At 48.4% G+C, this 25,535-nt stretch overlaps 1 protein-coding gene across 1 annotated transcript in view; it reads right to left on the bottom strand.

Moving 5' to 3' along the window:
• Csmd1 (CUB and Sushi multiple domains 1) overlaps nt 1-25,535 on the bottom strand; it is a 1,642,653-nt gene that overhangs the window by 68,485 nt on the left and 1,548,633 nt on the right. The window contains exon 52 of the mRNA XM_012517218.2: nt 8,576-8,761. Coding sequence (XP_012372672.2) covers nt 8,576-8,761 — 186 coding nt within the window. The remainder of the gene's footprint in view (nt 1-8,575; nt 8,762-25,535) is intronic.

The raw sequence follows: 25,535 nt of genomic DNA, 5'->3' as shown, positions 1-25,535 counted from the left end.
GGCCCCGGACCAGGACACAAGAGAGGCTCACCAGACACGGAAAGCCTAGGGTCATCAACTACCCGCGGCCATGTGGTCTCAGAATTAGAAACACGATTCTTCTCAGGGCTCCCTGGAGCAAAGTCTGGGACATCTGTGGCCCTCACCAACTGGCTCCACCTGTCCTCCTGGCTCCTGCTTACACAATCAGGACAATCATATGTGTGAATTTCTGTCAGCTCCTGGAACCACGACTGGAAGTAGTGGGGTGTGGGTGTGGTGTGCATCCTATGCCGACAGCGGGGCGCCAAGTCTGCTTCTCCATAACACTGACAGTCTTTTTTGGAGAAATCATCTCACTTTCGATTGGAAACTCTGAATGCTGTAAGAGCTCTTGGGGGGCTCCCAGCAGGTGGGTTTCCTGCTGTGACTGAAGTGCTCAGAGTGCGCCTGGCTCTTGCTGGGAGACAGTGTGGGAGCAGGCGCCTCAGCAGGGGCTGTCAGCCGAGCGGGTGGGAGGTGGCCCGAGCCGCTCCAGCACCCAGGCTGCAGAGCTCCGGGGGGTGCTCCTGAGAGAGGTCTGAGGAGACAGTCCAGACTCGAGCTCCTGTGTCCCTTCTGCCCCTGGCAGGAGCTGCAGAACCTTCTCACACTGCAGCCTGGCTTCTGTTTGCCTGCTTCCGACTGGATCCTACACAGGGCCCACTTCTCTGGGCATTCTTGGAGCTAGAAGACCCTGCATGCTATCCCTCTTATGCTGTGTTCAGTTACTAGGAGACCAGTCAGCCAAATGGACGGCGCCCATGGGCACTCAGGGGAGCAGAGCCTTAACTCACACTCCACAGCAGTGAAACAGGCCTGAGGGAGAACTGGCCACAACGCCCCACCCCAGTGTCAGACAGCAGGCCTAGCACACCTCCTCTGCCCCCAGGGCCAGTAAGTCCCCAAGGAGCACTCCTGCTTTGCTCTCGACACTATGTGGCAGATGCCCAGGCACAGTGTTTGGTGCACACTGCGCTGTGGTGCCTGAGACCACCCTGCCGATGCTCACTCTGTCGTGTGCAGTGAGCTCCAGGCAGAGGCCAAAGGCCTGTGGCTGTTACACCACTGCTGTGTTTCCTTCCTGCCCACAGCTGGTGTCCAGAGCCACACTGTTTCCACCCACCCTGGCCCACGGCAACAGGAGGCTCCCAATGCTTCTCCACGAGTTTAAATAGCACTAACCAAATCTATGCGGCCACAATTAAAGGCTCTGTATGGCTCAGCCACTTGTTTTTACTGAAGCAGTTAGAGTGGAAGCAGCGCCTTCCTCGCGGTGGGTTGTGCAGGAGCCGAGCAGTGCAGCCTTCTGACCGAGGGCGTGCAGCCCATACTCAGCACCACACCTCCAGATGTGACTCTTACATGGTTAAGAATACACCACAGCCTGCTCAGCCCCAGCTGTCCACACTGTCCTGGGCTGCTCACTCCTGCTGCCTCCTCTACGTTACACTTCCTGCTGAGATTTCACCTCCTGTGCTCTATGCCTTGTGCTTTGTCTCTTGGCCTTTCCCCTCCTCTGTCACCAACCCACTGTGTAAAGTGAGGCTGGTCTCTCTCCCCACAACATTTCACAGCGGGCTCTTTGTACTGCAATTCTGTGATAGATGAAAATTACATGAAAGAACATTTAGAGACCAGCTCTAACACAGAGCTGCAAGTTGTAAGGTGCGTAACTGCCTAACCCAGGTATCTGTGGGTTTAACACGGATGTAGTTCATATAAACATGAAAAGATGTTTGTGCATGTTTTAAATTTTTCAAAATCAATCAGTCTGTCTGTCTGTCTATCTCTCTATTTTGTACAGGGTCTTGCTAGACAGCTGGGACTGATAGTGTTCCTCTTGTCTCAGCCTCTCCAGTGCTGGGATTACAGGAGTGTGCCACCACACCTGGTTCTAGAGGGGCACAGCATTGAACCTGGGTCTTTGTGCTTTCCAGGCAGGTGCATAGACAGCTGAGCTATCTCCTTGGCCCACCATGCGCGTGTTTTGACGGAGTTTGGTCCCGAGTGCATATATTTACAAGCAAACCGACATCACAGTGCAGAAGGGAGGCTGTGCTCCCATGGCTAACCTGAGACGTGGAGGGCACGTGCTGCAGCATCCTTTACACGGTGCAGGACAATGCTGCCCTGAGGAATGCTCAATGTCCTGAAACGGGGCATTTCTGGGTTATTTTCAGGAAAATGATTTGTTGTTGCTTTAAAGATAGAGAAATATTTTGCATTTTTCAAATGGCCAGTGCTGTGAAACATTTCTTCATGTGTTGATTTGCCACTTGTATTTCTTCCTTTGAGAAGTGTGTATTCATTTCAGAAGCCCACTTTTAGAATGGGTCTTTGAATTTTGGAGGCTGAATTTTTTTAGTTCTTTATATAATTTAGGCAGAAGTCTTTTTTCTGAGTGATTAAAAGAAATTTTTTAAAAAGACAAAAAATTAAGATTTTAAAAGCAAGCTTTGATAATCAATTATTTGTCCAATCTTGCATAATTTGTATCTGTTAATTTGAGCAAGTTTTGATGTTAAAAAATAGATAATATAACATAGATAATATAACAATGATTGCTAATTAGTTATTGCTGTTTTGAAAATCTGTAACATATGAATTATACATGTTACCTGTTTCTGTCATTTTTTTCTATTTATTTATTTATTTTTATTTTTTTGTGTGTGTGGTACTGAGGATTGAACTCAAGACCCAGCACTTGCCAGACAGGCGCTTATTCTACTGAGCTATCTCCCTGGCCCCTGTTTTGTTTTTTAAAGAGAGTACAAATTAGAATTGAAACAAAAAATTATAAGAGATACAGATTTTCACTTAACAAAGTGATATGAATTTCAAAATATTTGTTGTAACATATAGTTATTTTCCAGCCAGTTATTCATATTATTGGATATATGCATGTAAAATTGAAAGAAGAAAGAAAAAAGAAATGTATAAGAAATTAAGAAGACTAAAAGGAGAAACAATTGAAAAAAGGAGATGAAACAAATTAAAGCATTAACTGCCTCTTTCCACAGCCCAGCAGAAAAGCACAGCACAGTTGTCCAGACCCTCCTGCTTACGCACATGCATAACTCTCTCCCACTCCCTCTCCCATCCTCCTCCTCCTCCCAGTAACTCTTTCCTTTTGGTTAAGTTCATTCCCTTCCTCCAGTGTCTGCCGCACCCTTCAGATTCTATTCTTCTCTTTCAAGTTCTCACACTAAGGAGACAATATGATGTCTGCACATGCCTGTCTGATTTATTTCACTTACAAGTATGTTCTCTAGTTACATCCATTTACTGAAAAAAGACTCAAATTTATCCTGTTTTATAGCTGAAAATACTCCATTGTGTAGAAATATCCACACATTAGGAAAAATTATAGCTTACTGTCCGTCAGACAAAGGCCTTCTATCTAGAACATATTAAGAATTTAGAAATGTCAGCTCCCCAAAGTTTAATTTTGGGCTTAATCTAAAACTAGGCACCTGAGAGGAATATACACTTCTCAGAGGAAGAAATACACGTGGCAAGTAAATACATGGAAAAATGTTCAACATCGTCAGTCATCTGAGAAACGCACATTCAAACAACACTGAGATTCCATCTCACCTCAGAAAAAATGGCTAATGTCAAGAAGTCAGCCAACAGCAAGTGCTGGAGAGGCTGTGGGGAAAAGGAGCGCTTCTCCACTGCTGGTGGGGGCGCAGGCTGGTGCAACCGCTGCGGAAATCAGTGTGGAGATCCCTTGCAAAGCCAGGGCTGGAGCTCCATCCAAGCCAGCTGCTCCCTTATGAGCATTTTCCCAGAAGGACTGAAAAACTCATACCCACAGTGAGGTGTACATCGGTGCTTACAGCAGTGCACCCTGTTACAGCTCCGTCCTGGACGCAACACAGACGCCCGTCAACTGGAGAACAGGTAAGGAAGACGTGGCTTTTTTTTTCTATTTGTTTTTGCTCCTGTTTTCACTCTTCAAAATAGAATAAAATAAAATTTAAAGATACAAAAATAACCATTCTACTATCTCTATGTCAGTAAGGGCATTTTTAGTAAATAAAATCGGTCCCTATAAATGTTTACAAATACCTCAAAACTCGTTTTGTAGAACACTGAAAAAATTCTTCCTTTCAGTTTCTGAATTATTGAACTCATATTAACTACTTTGCGAAGTGTCATTTATACTTTCTATTCTAGTCACATAAAAATGGACATCTGAAGACTGTGATGCTGGCAAAAGAACGGACACCCAGGTCGGTGCCGCAGAGCCGAGAGCCCGAGCCCAGAGCAGACCCCAAACCCGACTGCCTGCTCTTTGACCAAGGACCAGGGCAATGGCCGGGAAGAGACAGGCTGCCCTGCTGCAATCGGGTGTACAGCAAAGACAGAGCTGGGCCCCGATCTTACAGCCTCCGTGAAGATGAACTCAGAGTGAGGGACAGCCACGCATGAGCCACAGTGCAGGGGTGCATGAGTGAATACCTTAGAGGGCACTACAGAAACGCTAGATGGTCTGGGGTCTTGCACCAACCCTAAGAAAATGTTGATTGTCTCTACTACATTAAAATGAATAACTCCTGCCCCATGAGGGCACTGCTAAAGATTACAACAACGAGCTTCTCACTGAGAGAAAATATTTGCAAACCTTGCAGCTGGTTCAGGACTGCAACCTCAAGGGCACCAACCGCTCTTCAAACTCACCCCTAAGAAAAGAAGCACCTGGCTAAGACCGTGGACAGACCCCACCAGGCAGCTCGCTCATCTGGCCAAGGAGGACGCAGGTGCAGACCAAGGTGTGGAGAGACACCCCACCTGAGGTGGTCGGGGAAACGCCAGAGGAAACAGCGAGCCAGCACTGCTTCTACAAACATCACTGGTCATTTGAGAAATGCAAATTAAAACAACACTGAGATTCTGTCTCACCCAGAAAAAATGGCCAACGACAGGCAGCCCTGCCAGCCCTGACACTGTCCGAACATGCAGCAGGAGGGTGCAGAGAGCTTGGTGCTGCTTTGCGGCCATCAGGGCTGTTTTCAGGGCTGAAATCACTCTCACTGAGGAGCCAGCAGTCACACTGTGGTACTCATGCCAATGAGTTAAAAGCAAAACTCTACATGTAAACTCACACACTGAAGTTTATAGCAGAATTGTTCCTAAGTGCCCAAACCTGGAGGCAGCTAAGAGGCAGGTCCCTGAGTCAGTGACGGGGTAAATAATCTCCGTCTTTCCAGTCCCTGGAATATGCCTCAGAATGCAAAAGGATGGGCCATTCAGCACGTGAATATGCGGAGGGACTGCAGGTGCATACAGCTAGGCGAAGAAGCCAACTGGAAAAGGGGCATCCTGGATGGTGCTACACCTACACCCTTTGGGCACAGGCCAGAGCCTGGGGTCCATGGCCACGTGCTCATGGCATTGATGTGGAGGAGGGAGCCGCAGGCGGAGCCCAGGAGACCCTTACAGCAGGGCAGAGACCTGCACGAAGCTGGAGACAAACACAAGTCTTTACGTGCTTGGCCAAAGCACAGAGCAAGGCTGGGGAGATGGCTCAATAGAATAAGCACTTCCCTGGCAAGCACAAGGGCCTGAGTTCAATCCCTGGCTCCACCAAAAGAAAAACAAAAACCAAAGCACAGAGTGTACACCGCCAGGAAGTAGTTTCTCCCGCAGTACAGGAGTCTACAGTGGGTCTCAGCTGAGAGCCAGGACACATGACAGGCCAGGTGCAGGACCAAAACCTGCAAAACATGCTGAGTCACCCAGAAGTGTGGGCTCTGCCCAGGCCAGAATGGCATGGAGCCCGTGAGCACCGGTGCTGGGCTTCAGTGTTGCTTCTAGAGCTGCAGGATGCAGGAGAACCTGCACCGTAACGTCACGTAACTCGGCAGTAGTGTCCCAAATGTTCTGACCAAGGAGATTATGGGGCCAAAGAGGAAAGTGATCAATGATGTGGACTGTGCCTAAGGAGAGTCCCATGGAGAGAAAACATTCTCCCAGGCTTTCACAGACAGCAAACTGGCCAAGCAATGACCGTGACTCGTCCACATGGCTGACACTGACAAGAGATCTACAATCTGAGGTACAGGATCTCAGGATAAATCCTGAGGGGATTTGACTGACCTTATCAGACCCAAAAGCTACAACTCTTGTGGCACAGGTCCTGCTTTACCTTGGTCTTAACCATCCCCCAGAAAAGTATAAAAACAAAATACTAGAAGTAAAGCCATGGTGTTATGTTGAGCTGTAGGGGACTCAGGTCAACAGCTTCTGACATCGCCAGTCAAGCGCAAGACCCAATACTATTATGGACTACTGGACTACTTGGGAATATTTTGCTAAGTTCATACATGTATAATATTTCAATGATGGAACTAAACAAAAAAAAGGGGATATAGATGAATGTCCATTTTGTATCTGTGTATTCAAAATGGTTAGGATAGATATTCAGCTACATCTCTTAATTCAAGGAATAGAGGGATTTGTTCTCATAGTGTTTGTAAATAGGATATCATGTCTGCATCTTGTACAGCAAATAACCACTAGGAAGGCAGTATGCAATGTGTTAATTATTGGAACTGTCCTACCAATTTGGTTTGAAACTGTCTCATTGCTATTTATTTCTCAATATATATTATGGTAAAAAAGAAAAAAATAAAGCTCCCTGGAGGATTTTCATGCATAAACAGGAAGACAGATAGTAGCATAATGAAAGGGGTACAGGACTAAAAACGAGAGACCGCAGAAGCCCACTCCCACTCTGCGCATGCACAGCTGTCCCCTCTGGGCGGTCATCAGCTTCACATGATTTCAGGGTTCATGAGGTTTACAGATGAGCTCATCGGCTCTCCCAGGGTGGGGGACACTTCTAACCAGCAGGTGAGGTCCCTGGTGACCCCCAGACTCCACACAGGACACCGGCGCCCATGCAGTGTCACGCACAGCAGCCTAGGGCAACGTGCAGGGCAGCATGACAGCCCTTGGGTCAAGGTCTTGCTTCTGGAGGACATTTTCAAGGATTGAAATAAAATTAAGAAAACAGCGAAGCTAGTATCTCATTGACGTGGCTTCTGATGGGATTATTTAGTTGTTATAAAGTGGCACCTTCATAAAAATAACCAAAAATATTAATGCCTTTTAAACATTGCACAATGACTCCCCAAAATGTAATAAGGGCTGGTGAAACAGCTCAGCGGACTAAGCACCAGCTTAGGCGAGTGCAGGGACCACGGTTTGAGCCCCAGCACCACATGTCGCTCCAGCCTGGCCCCAGCCAGGGTGTGCTCAGCCACCGAGACAGGGCGTGGTGGCAGATGCCTGAAATCCCAGGGCTCGCGAGGCTACAAACAGGAGGGTTACTATGAATCCGAACTGCGTGAGACCCTGTACCAAATACATTTTTTTAAAAAAGCAATTAGAATATTACAAAAGGAAAAAAATGAGGAACATAAGCTCTTTTCTATAAATATTTATATCCTCATATCAAAATGTTCAACATTTTTAATATGACCAAAATGCAAACAGAAACAAATTTTATTTTATTTTAATTTATTTTACGTATTTGGTACAGGGTCTCACTACGCAGCTGGGACTCCTAGTGATCCTTCTGTTTCAGCCCCTCTCTTGTGAAGGGATTACAGGTATGTGCCACCGTGCCCAGTCTTGGTGACTGAGCGCTCCCTGCGGTAGGGCCTGAGCCACATGTGGTGCTGGGGATCGAACCCTGGTCCCTGTGCTTACCTAAGCAGGTGCATAGTCCACAGAGCTATCTCACCAGCGCAAGAGAAACAAATTTTGTAATTCAATATTGCTTGGATGTCTGTGGCTCACATTAGGGCAGCAACAGCAGTGTACAGATGGAAACGTCAGGTAGTGTCAGCTTGGGTGCTCGGGAAGAACGGGTCACTTCCACGTTAAGTCTTCCTTTAAACATCAAACATCTTGCGAAGCTTGTTATTTGGTGCTGTTCTGTGCTTGTGCATGACTTGTGTATGCGTGTGTGTGCACGTGTGTGCTTTCTCTATGTGGTTTATGATAAACCTGATGACAGTTTGAGACGAAAGCTTTATGTCGGACCAGACTTTCTGCCCTTGTTCGCGTATTGCTGCACACTGTTGACAGCTTCTAAAACCCCAGCCCACTTCACAAGCACTCCGAGCTGTGCTCCGCACCCCGAAGTTGGGCACAGTATGTAATATTCCCAAAAAGTCAGCATTGCCTTTGATTCAGAAAGCTCAGACCCACACGGGGACGAAAGGCATACTGGCATATCATGTGAGGGCCTTCGCTGGCCTTGTGCCTCAGTGTCCCCAGATGGCATCCCTGCCCCCCTCCCAAGCATGTACACCCAAAACCAGGCCTGCTGGATGTGCCTGTGGGCTGCAGAGACCCCAGCCTACTCTCCAGAGAGCACAGCTCACGTTCAGGGCTGTGATGGAATATTTGGCTTCATTTTTATTGTGACAAGACAGATCACACGCCCACCGTGTGGCAGGGGCCTTTGCTGGAGCCTGCCTTAGACACTCAGCTCCCGCTCAGTCTACAAGGATGGGTGGATATCGCCAACACTTACGTCTGCACGCAGGTGGCTGCCCTCTGTTACTCCATGAGCCGTCCTCCCGGCACACTGCGCTGGCTTGCTGGCTGGCTTCTAGCTTGAAGCCCTCATTACACTCATAGGTGACTTTGCTGTCCAGCGTGAACTCATTGCCTGTGAATGAGCCATTTCCTGGGGACTCCGGAATGCCGCAGGATACAGCTGAAAAGGAACAAGAGGGATGGATGCAGGTTTATTCTTGTAGGACTTCTGTGTGGCATTAACTACACACATTTTCAAAATTTTGAGGGTGCAACAGAAATTTGTTAGAATAATGAAAAATGGAGGTTCTGCTCCAAGGGGATCCACTTTGTGGAGGCTGTGTTCAAGGGAGCCAGCGCTGTGCGGGCCACATTTAACTCTAGGAGGGAAGCTGAGGGATAGGACGCCAGCTCCACCACCACTACATGCATCTCCCCGTGGGCCTCCTGGCATGGAGAGCCACTGCCATCAGCATGAGAGGAGCTCGGAGCCTCTGTGCTCTCAGTCTGTCCTCCTGGCCTTGCTCTGCAACTTCCTGACTTGGAGGCCTTGAACATAAGGAGTGAATTCCCTAAAATGTGCTCTGGCTGGATGCAGTTTGTCCCCAGGGCTCATGTGCTGGATGCTATTTGTCCCTAGGGCTCATGTGCTGGGAACACAGGCTCCAGGGTGGCAGCGTCAAGAGATTCAGGGACCTTGAAGAGCTGGAGCCAGTGGGAGGTCACCAAGCAACCTGCCCGGGAACGGATGAAGCAGTTCTCATGGAACTCTAGCCAGTTCCTGGGAAAGCATCCAAAGAAGTAACAGGCCTTCATGGTCCGTGGCTTCCTTTCTCTACGTGGTCATGTCTTCACTAACAGACTCTGAACATGGTGGCTTCTGTGAGGAACAACACAGCCAGGAGGTCCACACCAGGTCTAGCACTGTGTGGCTGGGCTCTGGCTCCAAAACTGTTAGCTAAATAAAACTCCTTTCTTAACAAAGTTAGCCTGCCTCCGGTATGCCCTTATAGCATCAGAAAATGGGTAATGCAAGGGGCAAAAAACCAAGACCAGCAGTGCCCTTACAGCATCAAGTCTGGTATTTTATAAGTAAACTGTCAGAAAATGAGATAGGCAGGGAGGAGTCAGCAAAAGACCTTCATCAGAGGCACAGCCCCAGCAGACGTGCACTTCCGCTTTTACTACAAGACCATGCAAGAGCACAGAAGAGTGAGAGGAAGGGCTCTCTCAAAGTGAGGTGCAGGGGGGAAAAGTCACTGAAAACACTGTTGTAATGCAAACCTGTCTACTAAGAGGAGGGAGGAGGGTGGGAAGGGAGAGAGAGAGAGTAGCTTGGGCCACTCTCAAGAGGCTCATCCCAACACAAATGCACTTGATCCAGAAAAGGTTTTTTTTTTTTAATTTTTTATTTATGCGTGTGTGTGTGTGTGTGTGTGTGTGTGTGTGTGTGGCCAGCTCAGCTCAGCCCACCAGGGGGCGGGGGCTGGCTGGCATGTGGTGCTGGGGGATTGAACCGTGGTCACCTGTGCTTTAGCTAAGCTTGTTTTAAATAGGTGCTTTAGACCACTGAGCCATCTCACCAGCCCCCAGAAAAGGTTTTGAAATTAACAATTTTAAGTCCTTGTCCTTCATATTCAGTACTAGTGTTCAGACCACAAACTGTGGACTGGGTAATCTGCATACCCCACCCAAGGGCGGACTCCACGGAGAAGCTATGTCTGGGGTGTCAGAGCCACAGCAGAGCCATACAAGCCTGCTGCAGACTACAATTTTACTTTATTTTTTCCATAATTTTATTGAGAAACAAATAGCAATGAGACAATTTCAAATCAAATTAGTAGGACAGTTTCAATAATTAACACATTGCATACTGCCTTCCTAGTGGTTATTTGTTGTACAAGATGCAGACATGATATCCTATTTACAAACACTATTAGAACAAACCCGTCTATTCATTGAATTAAGAGAATATAGCTGTGTATCTATTGTAACCATTTTGAATACACAGATACAAAATGGTCATTCATCTGTATCCCCTTTTTTGTTCAGTTCTGTCATTGAAATATAGGTGTGTTAACTCAGCAAAATATTCCCAAGTAGTCCAGTAGTCCATAATAGTATTGGGTCTTGCGCTTGACCGGCGATGTCAGAAATTGTTGACCTGAGTCCCCTACAGCTCAACATAACACCATGGCTTTACTTCTTGTACTTCGTTTTTATACTTTTCTGCTGGATGGTTAAGACCAAGATAAAGCAAGACCTATGTAAAAAGAATTGTAGCTTTTATATCTGATAAGGTCAGTCAAATCCCCTCAAGATTTATCCTGAGACCGTGTACCTCGGTTTGTAGATCTTTTTTCAGTGTCAGCCATGTGGACGAGTCATGGTCATTGCTTGGCCAATTTGCTGTCTGTGAAAGCCTGAGAGAATGTTTTCATGTGACTCTCCTTAGGCACACTCCACATCATCAATCACTTTCCTTTTTGGCCCCATAATCTCCTTGATCAGAAAATTTGGGACACAACTGAGTTACATGATGGTACAGTACAAGTTCTCATATGTCCTGAGTCTTAATTGACCTTGGAAGGCTAGGGCCAAAATGTTGGCTTTCCTTGTGGCCCTCCTTTCTCTCTAATTTTTGGTGTACAAACTTAGGTTGTTAACCCTCCAGAAGAGAAGCTTATTTTTATTACAATACAACCTAGGCTGTTGAGCTTAACCTCACTATCTGTTTGAATATGAAACATCTTAGGCATAATGTGGAACAGGTATTTTTCATCAAGTATTGATATGTTAAACTTTAACTCCTTATAGAATATGACAAAAAATTAAATTAAAATATATTTAAAAATAGGAGTAAGGAATTATATATGTTTACACGTAAGTCCAGAAATCTAAGCATATACAACATTGTATGAGGACAGTCCCACAACACTCCTTTTCCTGTCTCCTGCCTTCGTTCACCACCCCCTTCCTTTTTAAACAATCATCTACCCGAGAGACAGCACGGCAGCAACCAGCATGTTAGGACAAGCACACTGAAGAACTCAGCATCAGGATCAACTTAGTGACTCTTGTTTGAGGTGAAGGAGAATGAAATGCCACTTCTCCTGCCGGTTAAATGGGAATGACACTGTGCTGCAGACAGGCACAAAGCCCTGCCCTGAAAACACTCCTGCCCAGGAGGCCAACAGACATGCCTCCTCTGCTAAATCTAGAAGCTTTCACATGAAGGTGAAGCCTGGTTCTGAGGACTCCAGAAGACCCACGTGTGCCAGCCGGCAGCCCGCGTTCAGGGCCGAGCTCTGCCTTTGTGCTCCCAGGGTCTTCCCAAGAGCTGCTTGGCAGGCTGACCACGTGAGGCAGCCCATCGGAAGCAGCACCACTAAAGGGAAGAACAGATGGTGACGTTTGGGCATGTATATAGCCTAGCTTCACTCCTCCAGGCGCCCACTCACTCAGCGTGTGTTAGATCAGCGGTCTACGGACACAGGGTGGGCCCTGGATCGGTGCCACATTGTCGTGTCTGCGTCCATGTACCCACCTATGTGTACACTGGTACGCTCACACATTCGTCTCCTATTCCTGTCCCTTGCAAATGCCCAGGTCGCAAGGACCAACTCCCACCCTACCTACTAAAGAGCACAAGGGTAAGTCAGAAAGATCATGTATTGTAAACATTTTGCTTCGAAATCATAAATGGGGAGACACGGCGACGCACAGTGCTGTGGGCTGCTTCAGTGCGAATCTGCCGGGAGCTTTGGTTTCTGCAACGTACAGCCGTCTAAGCAGTGGTCACCTCTATTGTGTCTGAAGGGTTGTGTGTGTGAGTGTGTATACGTGAGAGTGGGAGTGAGTGTGTGTGTGCGTGTGTGTGAGTATGCAGATGTGTGTGGATGCACATGTCTGTGGGAAGCATCTGTAGTCCTAAGACCCGGAGGAATTCACACGAGGCCAAAGGTCTGGGCCGTCTCAGGCGGCGCGGCTCCGCCTGCAGCTTTGGTTTTGTTGCCTCTGCACCTTTGTTTTTCAGCTAATTCCGCCTGAGAGCAATCGGCACCAAAAGGAGATTGCCTGACAGCAGAGAAGCAGTGTTCTGTTGGGTACCAAGGAAGGAGATAATGAGTTTGTAACTTGTAATTTTGTTCATAGTTCGTAATTTTCCAAAATCCATGGGTGCTGCAGAGCCACCACACAAAACAGGGGGCCTGCTGGACGCCTCAGGAGGAAATCCACGGCAGTGGTGCTGGCACTGGTTTTAGGAATGCCCGGGGTTTAGCGAAGACTTTGCATGAGATAATCTAACAGAGATGGCTCCAGAAAGTGCATTGTCACATTACCTATGGGGCAGGTATTATTTTATTTATTTTTATTTTATTGAGAAACAAATATTAGTGAGACAGTTTCAAAACCGATTAATAGGACATTTTCAATAATTAATACCTTGTACATTGTTATCTTCTTAGTGGTTATCTATAGTAAAGAAGCAGACAGGATATCCTGTCCAAACACTATCAGTACAAATCCTTCTCATTGAATTAAGCAAAAGTAGCTGTATATCTATCCTAACTAGTCTGCATCTACAAATACAAAATAGTCCTTCCTCTGTATCCCCTTTTTTGTTTAGTCCTGCCAGAGATGGGTATTCTATCGGCATCTAAATACTACAGGTGCGTGAATTCAGCAAAACACTCCAACACAGTCCAGCAGTCCACAATAGTAGTGGGTTATCTGCAGAAGGTGTTGACTTGAGCCTTTCGCAGCTCAGCATATTAATATGGCTTTACTTCATATACCTCGTTTTTACACTTTTCTGCTGGATGGTTAAGACCAAGACAAAGCAAGAGTATTTAAACGAGGGTTTCCCAGACTGCAAACAGAATGGCCCGGCAGCTGTACCACTACACTGATGCGGGACACCCAGGCTGCTTGTGTAAAGCTTCCCAAGGGCCTCGTGCAGATGTGCGTGGGGACCCAAGATCAGGCGAGGGGCGTGCGGGCCCACCCTGGCCTTCGAGGTCTGCTCCTCTCCTTGAATCTCTAGGCTTACAGAATTAGCCACATATGGGGCATGCCAGCCACACATCTCCACCCATCCCCTGCCTGTCTCTCCACTTCTTCCCTGCTGGCCCAACTCCGAGGCCTCCTGAGCTAGGGTCCTGCAGTCTGCAGACCCGGCTTGCTGTGCAGTGTGGTCCAGTGGCCCAGACTGCGCCCGTATTCCATGCCCAGATGGACCTCGCGGCTCTGCACCTTAGGGCCTGTCTTTCTCTCTCCTGTGGTGGGGGAGACTCAGCCCAGGACACCATGCAAGCTGGTGCACACACGGCTCCTAATAGTGGGTAACACGTAGCCCACTTCTGCCTCGATTCTCCGCTCACAGAGTAAGAACAGTAAGAGCCACATTACGAACTAGACTGTAACTGGTGTCAGCGAGATGCAGGGCAACTGGAAAGCAGTGTCCTGGCGCTGGGAACAAGAGTGGTGTCCGCTGTGGAGAACACTGTGGGGCTTATTCTCAAACTCAAGCCAGAACTACCACAGGCTCTGGCGACTCTGCTTCCCACGGCAGGGCTCAGAGATGCTTCCGCAGCCACACTGCTAGTGCACTGTGCACAAGGCACTACAGAGAAGCAAGCTGAGCGATCGTGAGCGGAAAGATGAACAACCACCATGCGTGTGTGCGGCTCCCTCGCACAGTGGGACAGACGCAGCCCTGAGGAGAAGCGTGGGGACTTACAGTCACCTAGACGAGAGCACAACACTGAGAGAAGTGAGCCAGCTGGCCACGAAAAGATGGAACTGAGTCTCTCCACTCACAGGAGCGCCTGGATAGCTCATGGAAACAGAGATGCTGGCCTCCAGGCCCGGGAAGGGGCTTGGCCATCCTGCATGGGCGCAGAGCTTCAGGTCTGCAACATGGAAAAGTACTGGTGGGTGGAAGTTTGCTGCACAGCCATACGTAAGTGAAGCGCTAAGTTGGGTGCTTAAGTGATCAGTAGGGTAAATTTTACATCACGTTCATTTTAGCGCGGTAAAGACTTGAAAGTTCTGCCTGCGGCTGACCTCCACCATGGCCAGGTGGGGGGCCCACGCCACACAGGAGTGGGAGGCCTCCACCTCTGCCCTCCTCCACGCACACGAGGGGATGGGTCAGCCAGGAGAGGCGATCTTCCTTGGGAAGTACACGCGCACCAAACACGGCTTTGACAGAGTGCTTTGGGAATGTGCTTGCCACACTCTGCTGCAGACGTCTCTACGGTAATACCTCGGCTCCCAAAAGCTTCTGCAGGTGAGCAGTTCAGTTTGTGAACACAGGCCCGGGGCAAGGTTTGGCTTCCATTCACAAACTGCGTCGGGTGATGAAGGAGACCCAGCTGTCTTCCCTAGAATCGTGGAATGCAGTAAGTTTATGGCCTGAGGTGCCACCACTGTATTTTTTACACAACGAAAGCTTGGAACATGAGGAGAAATAGACATGAGACCCAAAACTGAATGAATGTTACGGGGGGGGGGAGCATTATGATTTGGATTACAAATGTCTCCTGAAGGCTGCTGTGCTCCCAGGGGGTTCAGAAGGAGAGGGCTCCGGCTCCACTAGCCATCCCTGGATGAATCTATCAGTGAGTTCACAGCCGGACGCACTGTGCAGAGGCAGCCCCCACGGAAGGAGGTAGCTCGCTCCGGCACCTCCACCTCGGATCCCCCACTCCGGCTGCGCTCTGCCTCCTGGTGGTGTTTTCTGCTTTTTAACTGCCATGAAGTTTCTGGCTCAGGCCGAGCCAGACATGAAGTTGTGCTGGATCCAGATGTCCCCCGAGAGCCTGTGCACCAGGCCAGGCTTCAGGAAGATGATTAGGTTGCGGGGCTCAGCACCGGCGTGCTGCGGTCTCCCCAGAGGTGGCCACTGCAGGTGCGGCATGCAGGCCCTTCTCACGCCCTGGCTCCTCCTGTCGGTCCTCACACCAGGCCACATGCAGCTCCTTCTCCTCTGTGCTCCGTGCCATGCCCTCCAGCCTCGGAGCCAGATGACAACGGACCACGGAGACATCCAGGAACTGAGCAGGCAGCTTCGGCTGCTCCCTTCCGCTGCGGGGTGAGGCTTTCTGTCCCAGCAATGAAGCAAGAGACCAAGACGCGTGGCCTGAAGGCCCCGCAAGCGGGAGCCAGATCAGCCTCTCCCCCTTGTGCTGCTGGTGCCCGGCCCTGGGTAGTACCTGTGGAAAGCGGGCCGACGCGGGGACTCAGCCGCGCCCACTGGGCACTGGCCATGAGAATGCCCCCGCCCCACAGTTGTGCTTTACAATCAACACTTGTGCTGGCAAGACAAGCTGTAATGGTTCTCACAGAAGACATAATTAGTGCTGTTTGAAAATACAAGGAATTAGAGCAACTTCCAACTTGAAATCTCAAAAATGTGGGCACTAAAAACAAATTAGTTGAGAATGAAGGATCAGAAACCTTTTTCCTTTCTCATCTATGAAAAAGGTAAAAGTTATAGAACGAACCTTACGAGGAGCTGTACTGTGGCCTCAGATGGAACCTCTCAGCAGTATGTGTGGCCCCCTCTGGTGGGTCAGACTGCCTGTGCCCAACAGGGCAGCTACCCACAAGTGTGCCGCCGCAGCCCCAGCCCCCGCCCCTGCCCGGGCCCCAGCCGCAGGCCTTCCTGAGGCAACCGACCTGGACAGCCTTGGTTCACAAACCAAGTCCACAGGTTTACCACTAAACAAAGGCAAAGAAACAGAAAGAAAGGAAAGAATAAAGGAGAGTGAAGAAGGGAGGAAGGGAAAGAGAAAGGACATGCAGGTAGGTGCACATGTCGTGGAAGGGGACAGGTAGGTGCACGTATCATGTCAGGTGACCGGCAGGTGAGGGCAGATCGCAGGGCGGATGGATGGATGTGGATGGGTGGACACAGTGGCGAGGCTGATGAAACAATACGCAGCTGGGAAGAAGGACTACGACACATGGGTAGGAACGTGGTCTACAAAATATTCCATGGAGCCTTTCTCAAATTACGATATGAAAATTAGGAGTGAAGTAAAACACAGTAAAGGGTAACAAAGTAGATGCCAGATTCTTTGTTGTGAGAAGAAAAGCAGCAGAAATAATGAAATTTGGGCGGAAGGGGTCATGACCTGTGACAATAAGTGCCGCGGTTTTCACAGTGTAGAAGATGTCACCCCTGTCTATAGCTGAGCACCGGTCTTGGGCACCAGCTGAACTATGCAAGCACTGCAAAATGGGTGTCCTGCCCCTTTCAGGAGAATGTGCTCACTCGCAGCCATCTCCCAGGAGCTGCCGGTTCTCAGCTGAGGACGGCAACCCAGCACGTGGGCTTGTGGGGGGCTCTCACCTTCCCCGAGGGCTTCCAGTTGGTGCTTCCCACACAGTCCTCCTGGGGCTTGGCCACAACTGCATCAGCCTCTCAGCTGTGACAGCTACGAAAGGCAGCCTTCCAACACCTTCCGACCACGAGGAAGGAGCCAGGACAGAGGTGCCCATGTGGCCAAAGGAACAGCTCTCTGGAAATCCCAGGAGTGTAGTTCTACTTCAGCTCAAAATGAACAGAGAGACCATGAGGTAAGGCACAAGAAGACATGAGGAGGCAGACACAGCACTAAACACCATTCCTTCCAGACAGCCAGGAGGACCTCATGCTGCGGCAAGGTGGAGCAGGGATCAGTCCATCAGTCCCTAAATTACGGTGCTGGAGTCTGAAGGTGTCTTCATCCTTCTCTCTCTCTCTCTCCCTCCCTCCCTCCCTCTCTCTCTTCTCTGTCTCTGTCTCTCTCTCTCATTAGCTTGTTATAATATCTGAAAAATTCAAATACATATTCCAAGACTGTAACAGACCGAGCAAAATAATAATTAGCATGTTTTCCACAATGGCATCCACAGTGTGGTCGATGGTCCTGTGCCAGTATGGGGACAGAGTCACTGGGGCAGAAAGGAAAGAAATGCAACTTCCAATCACTGCATAGGGAGGAAACCAAGGAGAATAAAGGATTGAACTGCACACAGAATCGGAAGCTCTCATTAAGCTTATTTTCCCAGATTTCCTCTGGCTCCACAGTGCACAGGGTGAAGCCGCAGAGTGTTTAACAGTTCTTCTGAAATCCTGACTTCAGATTCTCGTGGTTAGCCTCAGGAGGAAACTCCAGTTGGATACATTAAGAGTATAATTGAGTTGCTAACAAAGAATGGAAAGAGAAAAATCCAGTGAGGCTTTCCGACAGTGACTCATTTACCAAATCTTTCATTTCACTCCTCTTATGTCCGTGGCCAGTGGTAGAGCCGGTGCCTGGCACAGGGCAGATCAAGGATGCAGGGCAAACCTGACGGGTATGGCCCCCTCTCAACCAGCATGACAGCACCAGTATCTGGGGGTGGCACTCGTCCCCAGCCCAAAACAGTGGGGCCTCAATTCATGAACTTAATTCATCCCACGGTTTGGGGAAAGATGGCTATGGCCATGTTTGTCACCTGGCAAGGAGTCCCAGAATGGGAGCAAGAGTTTGCTAAACGGTTCCTTCTGCAAACCCAATCATTCACAAAAGCATTCGTGCCTGAGGCATCGCAACAAACCCTAATGCAAATGGCATTTTACAGCAGGAGTTATGCTAACGTGGGGCCACGCCTTCCCTCCCGTGGCCCAAGCACCACATGTACGAAGCTCACTCCTTCAGTCCCCCGGCATGGGGTGAGTCAGGACCAGTACTGCACTTTGCACAGCACTCTGACACATGGAAACAGCGCCTGAGGCTCCCCCGTATCACCTGAGCAGGGCTAAGCTCCAGCCCAAGGGTCTGACTCTGAAGCACGTGCTTCTTCAACTGGGTTGTAATGACTGGCTTCATTTTCACAAATAAAATGTATATATTCTGTATTTCCCTCCCCCCTACATTTCTTTTTTTTTAATTTTTTTTTTTAGAGAGAGAGAGAGAGAGAGAGAGAGAGTGTGGTGTGTGTGTGTGGCCAGCTCAGCCCACCAGGGGGCGGGGCTGGCTGGCATGTGGTGCTGGGGGATCGAACCGCGGTCCCTGATGCTTTTGCTAAGCTTGTTCCAAGTAGGTGCTTTAGACCACTGAGCCATCTCTCCAGCCCCCCCCCCTACATTTCTAGCCACAAAAAAACTCTCCCAACCTGTGTTACTAAAGCCTCCAGTTTTAGAACTTTCAAAGCCGCATGCCCTGCAGTTGCCGTCCCCACAGCTCCGGCCCTGTTTTGGGTGCTCGGTGCTTCTTTTCCATTTGAAAACTGCAAACATGTCCTTAGCAGACACAGCAGGCTTTCCTCTCTGTATTCTGATTCAGTGGGCTTTAAAAACGTATCACTCTTCTACCTGACGCAAATCCCACAAACTTTTTATAGGAACTTGCATGACGCTGCAGGCCTCAGAAGGACTCAGGATGCGCAGCAGAAAATCTCAGTAGTTCATATAGCTGAAACTACAAAGCACGGGTCTCACGGCAAGCCCCACAGATGAGAAATAGGAGAAATCAATAAACAAAATTTATATATGTGTGTCTGTAGTACCGGACTGCACATTCATATACACACACATGAGCACACGCATGCACACGCGCGCACACACACACACACACACACACACTCTTAAATCTCTGGCCAGATGGACAGCAGTGACTCCACCTGATCTTCAAAATTAAAAGTGCAATCTCCAGTCCTTATCTGAGCAGCTGTCTTTCTGGACAGTGAGTGTGCATATGCTTCACCGTCTGGCCACAGTCTTGCGCACGAGGCGCTCAGCTAGCTAAGAAGCAGGCAGTGCATTTGAGCTCTGCTCCCCCGGGCTTACTCCAACGTCTTGTCTCCTGAGCTACGATTAAGTCTCCAATGGTGCACCGTTGGAGGAAGACAGGGTCCCACTCAGGGCAGCCAGGTCACAGAAGGGCCAGCCTGCGAGCCCGTCACCACAGCCACCGCCTCCTTTCACGTGACTCAGGAGGGCTCATACCGGATGACATGCCCACCTGCACTCTCGCAGTCTACTGCAGTGACGAGTGCGTGGCCACTTCCAGGACTGTGTGTTCTGCACCCAGCACCCCTAATGACTACTTTAGGAGGAAACCAGTGGCTCCTGAGGAGGCTCAGGAGTGCTCCGGAGGAGCTGCAGCACCAGAGCCTCACTTCCCGAGCCCCAAGACCTCTCAGCACGTTCAGCCTTCAGATGTGTCCAGGATTCCATGAGGAGGAGCCCAATTTAATGAAATTCTCTATTGATTTGACAAGCGAGGAGCATGGAGCCCATGAACTATGTAAAAGCAGTGTGCAAAACAACCATCCCAAACTAAATTCCGCGGTAGAAATTTCAACAGTAAGTTACCATCGAAAAGTACAGCTCAGAACAAGGTTCAACATGGAAATCAGTCAAGGAATGCAGCCATATGCTGAGGATGAGGTACTTAAAAAATAGCTTTAATATTAGTAAGAAAACGGGACAGTGGGACCCAAATCTTCTGTTTTGGGGTGAAACACTTTATAAGGGTGCCTTAGGTGTATGTGCACTCAGGTTTTCTGCCCAGTTAAAGAACTACTGAAATCATCTGTGAGTCTCATTTTAAGGGCATCCTGATTCTGAGTAGAATAGGAAGGCAGGTGTGGTCCACGAAAACTGAGTCCACTGTCTCTACTTGCAGTGAAGGCGTTTCCACTTCAGACCACAGAGTCACACTGGTGAGCACAACTGGGACCGTCTGTCTACACACCTACAAATGTACCCATATACCCAAGCACACACCTGTGTAAACACATACAGTGTGCACATGTGTGGGGTGCGCCTGCTTGTGTTAATGCGTATCATAAACACTGTGCTCATTCTGAGCACAGAAAAGCACAACAGCCCCAGAGAGTGAAGCCGTGGAGCGCAGGCAGGACGGGCCCTGACGGGCCCTCCAGTCGACTCTTCTGCTAACCATCATTATGTTCATCACTGGGCTCTCTCACACACCTTGGTAAGTGTGTGAGGACCAGAACACAGCACTGAAGTTCTGGAGTCCAGTCGTGAATCCTGACCCTCCGACGAAGCCGCGGACACAGTCCCAACACATCTGCTGATGCACACAATGAAAGCATATTTCTGTTGGGTTTTTTTCATCAAAACATTATGGATCTGGGACAGGAAATTACACACAACAGCAAAAGTAGCTCACAAGTAGATGGCATGAAGACTCCATCTAAGACATTAGAAACTTTGACCAGTGAAGAAATAATTGATGGCAAACCTCATCACCCAAACCAAGTACGGAGTAAATGACACACAGCTAGCCACATCCCTGTCTTGAAAAGGATACACGAGTGGCAGAGCACACTTGCAGCACAATCAATTTGGTGGAAATAAGGAACCAGCACTTAAAGGAATAAGTGAGGCCATCTGAGTTTATAAAGACAGATCACTGGGCCCGGGGAGATAGCTCAGTAGAATAAGCACTTGCCTCGCAAGCGCAGGGTCCTGAGTTCAATCTCCAGTAACACACACACACACACACACAAAGATGGATCACTTTCATCAGAAACTAGGTCTGTTTTCATCAAGATTTTATAAAAATTGTCTTTGCAGCACATGTGACTAATAAATGAGTGTCACATTATTATACCACCGATTTGCAATAAAACTGAATAAGATCAAAGAAAATAGGTGAACTCTTAAAATAAAATATTTCTAAATAATAAAAATTGCTCAATCATTTTAAGGATGATCTGATTCTGCTTAAGATCGAAAGGCAGGCATGATCCGTAAGACTGGAACCTACCATCTCCACTTGCAATGAGGGTGTAGGCATTTCTACTCCAACCCACAGAATCATACTGGTCACCACAGACCCTGAAATTGTCACTTAACCTGGAGAAACCCCTGCTTTCTACTCTTCTCACCACTTTTCTCAAACCCTGGGTGGGGCAGGGAAAAGGATCAATTTGCACAGGCCAGCAGCTCCAGGTAGAAACCAGAGTTGCACCACCCAGCCTGGAGCTTGGCCTGCCTGGACAGGGAGGGGGAGGAAACCCAATGTCAGCCTTGTCAGCCACAGTGGGGAAGAGGGCTGCGCAACGAACAGTGGCAGCTACGTCGTTGTCCCAGAGCAGGTGGACACCCAGGGCTCCCTTCTCCAGGCCTCAGTCAGCAGAGTGCACCAGTGCCCACCCTTCCTCTGGGCATCGCGGTCGCTGCTCTTACACCGCAGCAGTTCGAGCACAGTCACAGCAGTGCAGGAGCAAAGCGGGGCACAGCCCTCGCATAGTGAGTCCAGGGCGGCAGCAAAGGGCGTCCACGTGAGTGATGATGCAGACCAAGCTGTGTTAAGCTTCGCAGAGAACGCTGACAGAGGAAAAGGCCCGAGTAGGCCACAGAAGGTGTGGCGGTGACTGAGCTGGAAGCTGCGTGAAAGAAAGGGACACAGAAGCTGCCAGAATTCTGAGGACAGAATAAAACACAACACACACACACACACACACACACACACATTATTTATAGATGAAAGGTTTTATTTCTTCCAAATTTTTATAAGAAATCTCTGGCCTACAAAAAACTGGCTAGTCTTTTTGTAATTCCAAACTTCTAAAATTATTAAAGAATTATAATTCAATCTGGCAAAAATATATTTGAATGCACTCTGATTTTTGTAAACAGATTTGTCTGTCTGCACAGTCTGTAAGCTGCTGTTTCTCTTTGTGCTCAGTGAATTTCTCTTCTGTTTTCATTTCTGGGGTTCTGAAGCACTTGTCTGCTGTGGTTCCACCAAAGCTGCCTGCTGGCCGCAACGACGCTAAGCTTGGTTTTATAGACATCGTGCTTGCCACTGCTTATGGACTATGACCTGGCTATTTCTTATCAGCCAAAAAATACTGTAACAATTATTACACTCTATTTTTCATAAATCATTAAAAATAGTTACGATAACTAAACAAAAATCACTTAAGGTGGGAGAAATTATTGGACCGGACTCGAGTTCATGAACACGAAAGCAACTGTCACGAAACAAAAATGACCCTGCTCTTGTTCATTAATGGAAGACCCCAGTGACCTCATGGCCTTATGACAGACTCCCCAAGACCGCTGCTCAGAATATACTATTGTGGTATGTTTACACTGGTCACCAACAAAAGATTAAGTTTTCTAAAAGTAAGACAATTGAATTTTCTGATTTAAAAATGCTCTGGTACAAAACTAGTTGAGAAGCACAGGTTTCCGTAAGGTAATGCTAATTGATTATTGCCAATCTCCTGGTTTATTAAGTGTATTCATGCCTTCTGGATATACGGACCTTCTAAATGTAAAGCTGAAATTGCTTATGGTGACAAACATTTTCTTTCAGATTCAGACATCTGCCTTTCCCTGTGGCCCAGGTGCTTGTGATGGGGGCTTCACGCCAGCCCCGTGAGGCCACAGCTCGTAACGGTAGCTGTAGCCACCGCTTGTGTGACACTTACGCTACGCTGCCACACGTAGCCCACCAGAGGACAACAAAGACGGTGAGAGCTTCTTATACGCTACATGGAGGTCACTTGCTGAGAAAGGCTGGCACAGAGAGAGCTGAGGGCCGGCCAAGCAGCTCAGGGATTAAAGCGCCTGCAAGCAGGCGCAGGGTCCAGGGGTTCAATCCCCGGCCTGCCATGCCGGCCCTGCCCCCGGGGTGCACTGAGAGGGCAATTGAGACTGCGCGTGGTGGCAAGCGCCTGTAATCCCAGCTTTTGGAAGGCTGTAAACAGGCGGATCACTATGAGTTCGATCTAGTAATGAGACCCTGAGCATCCTGCAGACCCTTCTCTAAAATACAAAATAAAATAAAATAAAATAAAAATAAAAAAGGAGAGTAGAACTGAGAGGTGCTATGCATGGTTCTAAGGCAGACCCTGAGGAGATCTAACTGACCTTGATAGTCAGAAATTAATTTTAATTAAAACAGGTCTCACTTTAACTTGGTCCTGAACATCTAGCAGAAAAGTATACCACAACATGTATAAAACAACACCATGGTAATAAGCTTGCTACAAAAAGAAACTCAAATCCCTGACACCTTCTGACAAGATCCAGGTACACTGGTAACGGACTGCCGTAGGGTTAGTGGGCTGCACGGGCCTACGTCTCTGAACACAGGGACCTGGAATGTCTAGACACGGAATTTTAGCCTGAACAAGTGTGCCCACTCAGACTGGAAAGGGCTCAAGACAAAATCCTTCACAGGTGTCTGTCTTCCCTGCAGATACCTGGAGAAAGAGGCTAGGGAAGCATCCCACAAGGAAGGAGCTCTTCTGCAGAGTCCTCCAAAGGCAGCTCCTCCAGCTCCAACCGACCACTCACCACTTGCTTCTGGGGAACAAAAGAGGGGGGTGGCAGGGAGCAGCGAGCTGGGGATGGACTGCACACTCAGGGCTAGCTCAAGGCCCCGAACACAGGCTAACATCCCATGTCCAAACGTCCCAGGTCCCCATGTTCAGAGACCTAGGCCCATGCAGCCCACTGCCTCGGGTACTTTTCCCAACACCCAGATTAAGGAAGCAAAGGTTTATTTAGCTCACAGTTTGTGGAGGTTTCAGTCCATACTCAGCTGGCTCCAAGGCAGAGTGGCACTGGGCAGAGGGCAGCAGCTTATGGTAGTGGAAAACAGCCAAAAGCAAGAGCTACAGGGAGGAGCAGCTGCAGCAGCCTGCAAGCCCCGCTCCGTCCCTTACACTGCATGCAGACTGCCCACCTAGGGCAGGTGCAACGCCCATCCCCAAAATTCTCACATTGGATCAAGAATTAAACAGAAGCTGTATAAGCTGCCCTGTGACTGCGTGAGGCTTTAGGGGACAGCGAGACACAAACTCTAACAACAGAGTCCCAGCCATGCGGACAAGCTGCTGGGCTGTGAGCAAAGCCTGGCCAGCACGAGTCTGGCCTCAGTCCCCCACCCCCGCTGACACAGCACAGACAGCTCTGGGAATGTTTTCCTGTCAGCGTGCTCAGGGGAACACGGTGACCTTACACTTCCAACTCCAGTGTGTACACCCCGCTTTCCAGTGTATGAATAAAGACACAGACCGCAGCATGTTGCTGCCTCTGTGGCAGCGAGGGCTGGCCCCACCTGGTCCCGGCTTTCCTTCCAGCTCTACTTTTTCTTAATCTCTTATCGCCCCTCGCAGGAGCCCTCTGGTCTCAAGCGTGCTGCAGCAATTTTGCTCTTTCTTTACGTAGTGTATTCGTGTCTGCTTTTTACCTAGTAGAAGCAACTTAAGGAGTGGAGGGTATGGAAATGCATAAATATTTTAAAATGCAACCTTTAGGATTTTATTACAGATATGAAATGACATACATGCCGTAACACCGGAGTACGCTCTGACTTAATTTATGTAAACTTAGACTAAAGATGCCTTCATAGATACACTCAGCAAAAAAGACTTCAGGTTTATATCACTTTTGTAACCTGCGGTCTGCTGGTATCCCCATGGCTTATTTACACTGTCTAAATGCATCTTGTCACCACACCTTTTTAAACAATACGTATGTTCAGAAAATTTGGGACATTACTGAGTTACATAACATTATAGTACAAGTTCTCATATGTCCTGAGTCTTAATTGGCCTTAGAAGGCTATGACCAAAATGTTGGCTTTCCTTGCGGCCCTCCTTTTTCTCTAATTTTGGTCTACAAACTTAGATTGTTAACACTCCAGAAGAGAAGCTTATTGTTATTACCGTACAACCTAGGCTGTTGCACTTAACCTCACTATCTGTCTGAATATAAAACATCTTAGATATAACATGGAGCAGGTATTTTTCATCAAGCATTGATACGTCGAACTTTAAGTCCCTACAGAATATGATGAAAATATATTTAAAAAATTAAAATATATTTTAAAATTAGTCATAAAGAATTATATAATTCTTATATTTACACATAATGGGGCCAAAGAGGAAAGTGATCGATGATGTAGAGTGTGCCTAAGGAG

This window comes from Octodon degus, unplaced genomic scaffold (genome assembly GCF_000260255.1).
Source record: "Octodon degus isolate 3935 unplaced genomic scaffold, OctDeg1.0 scaffold00155, whole genome shotgun sequence".
Taxonomy (NCBI): domain Eukaryota; kingdom Metazoa; phylum Chordata; class Mammalia; order Rodentia; family Octodontidae; genus Octodon; species Octodon degus.
The sequence above is the reverse complement of the archived record's forward strand: the minus strand, read 5'-3'. Positions and strand labels throughout refer to the sequence as shown.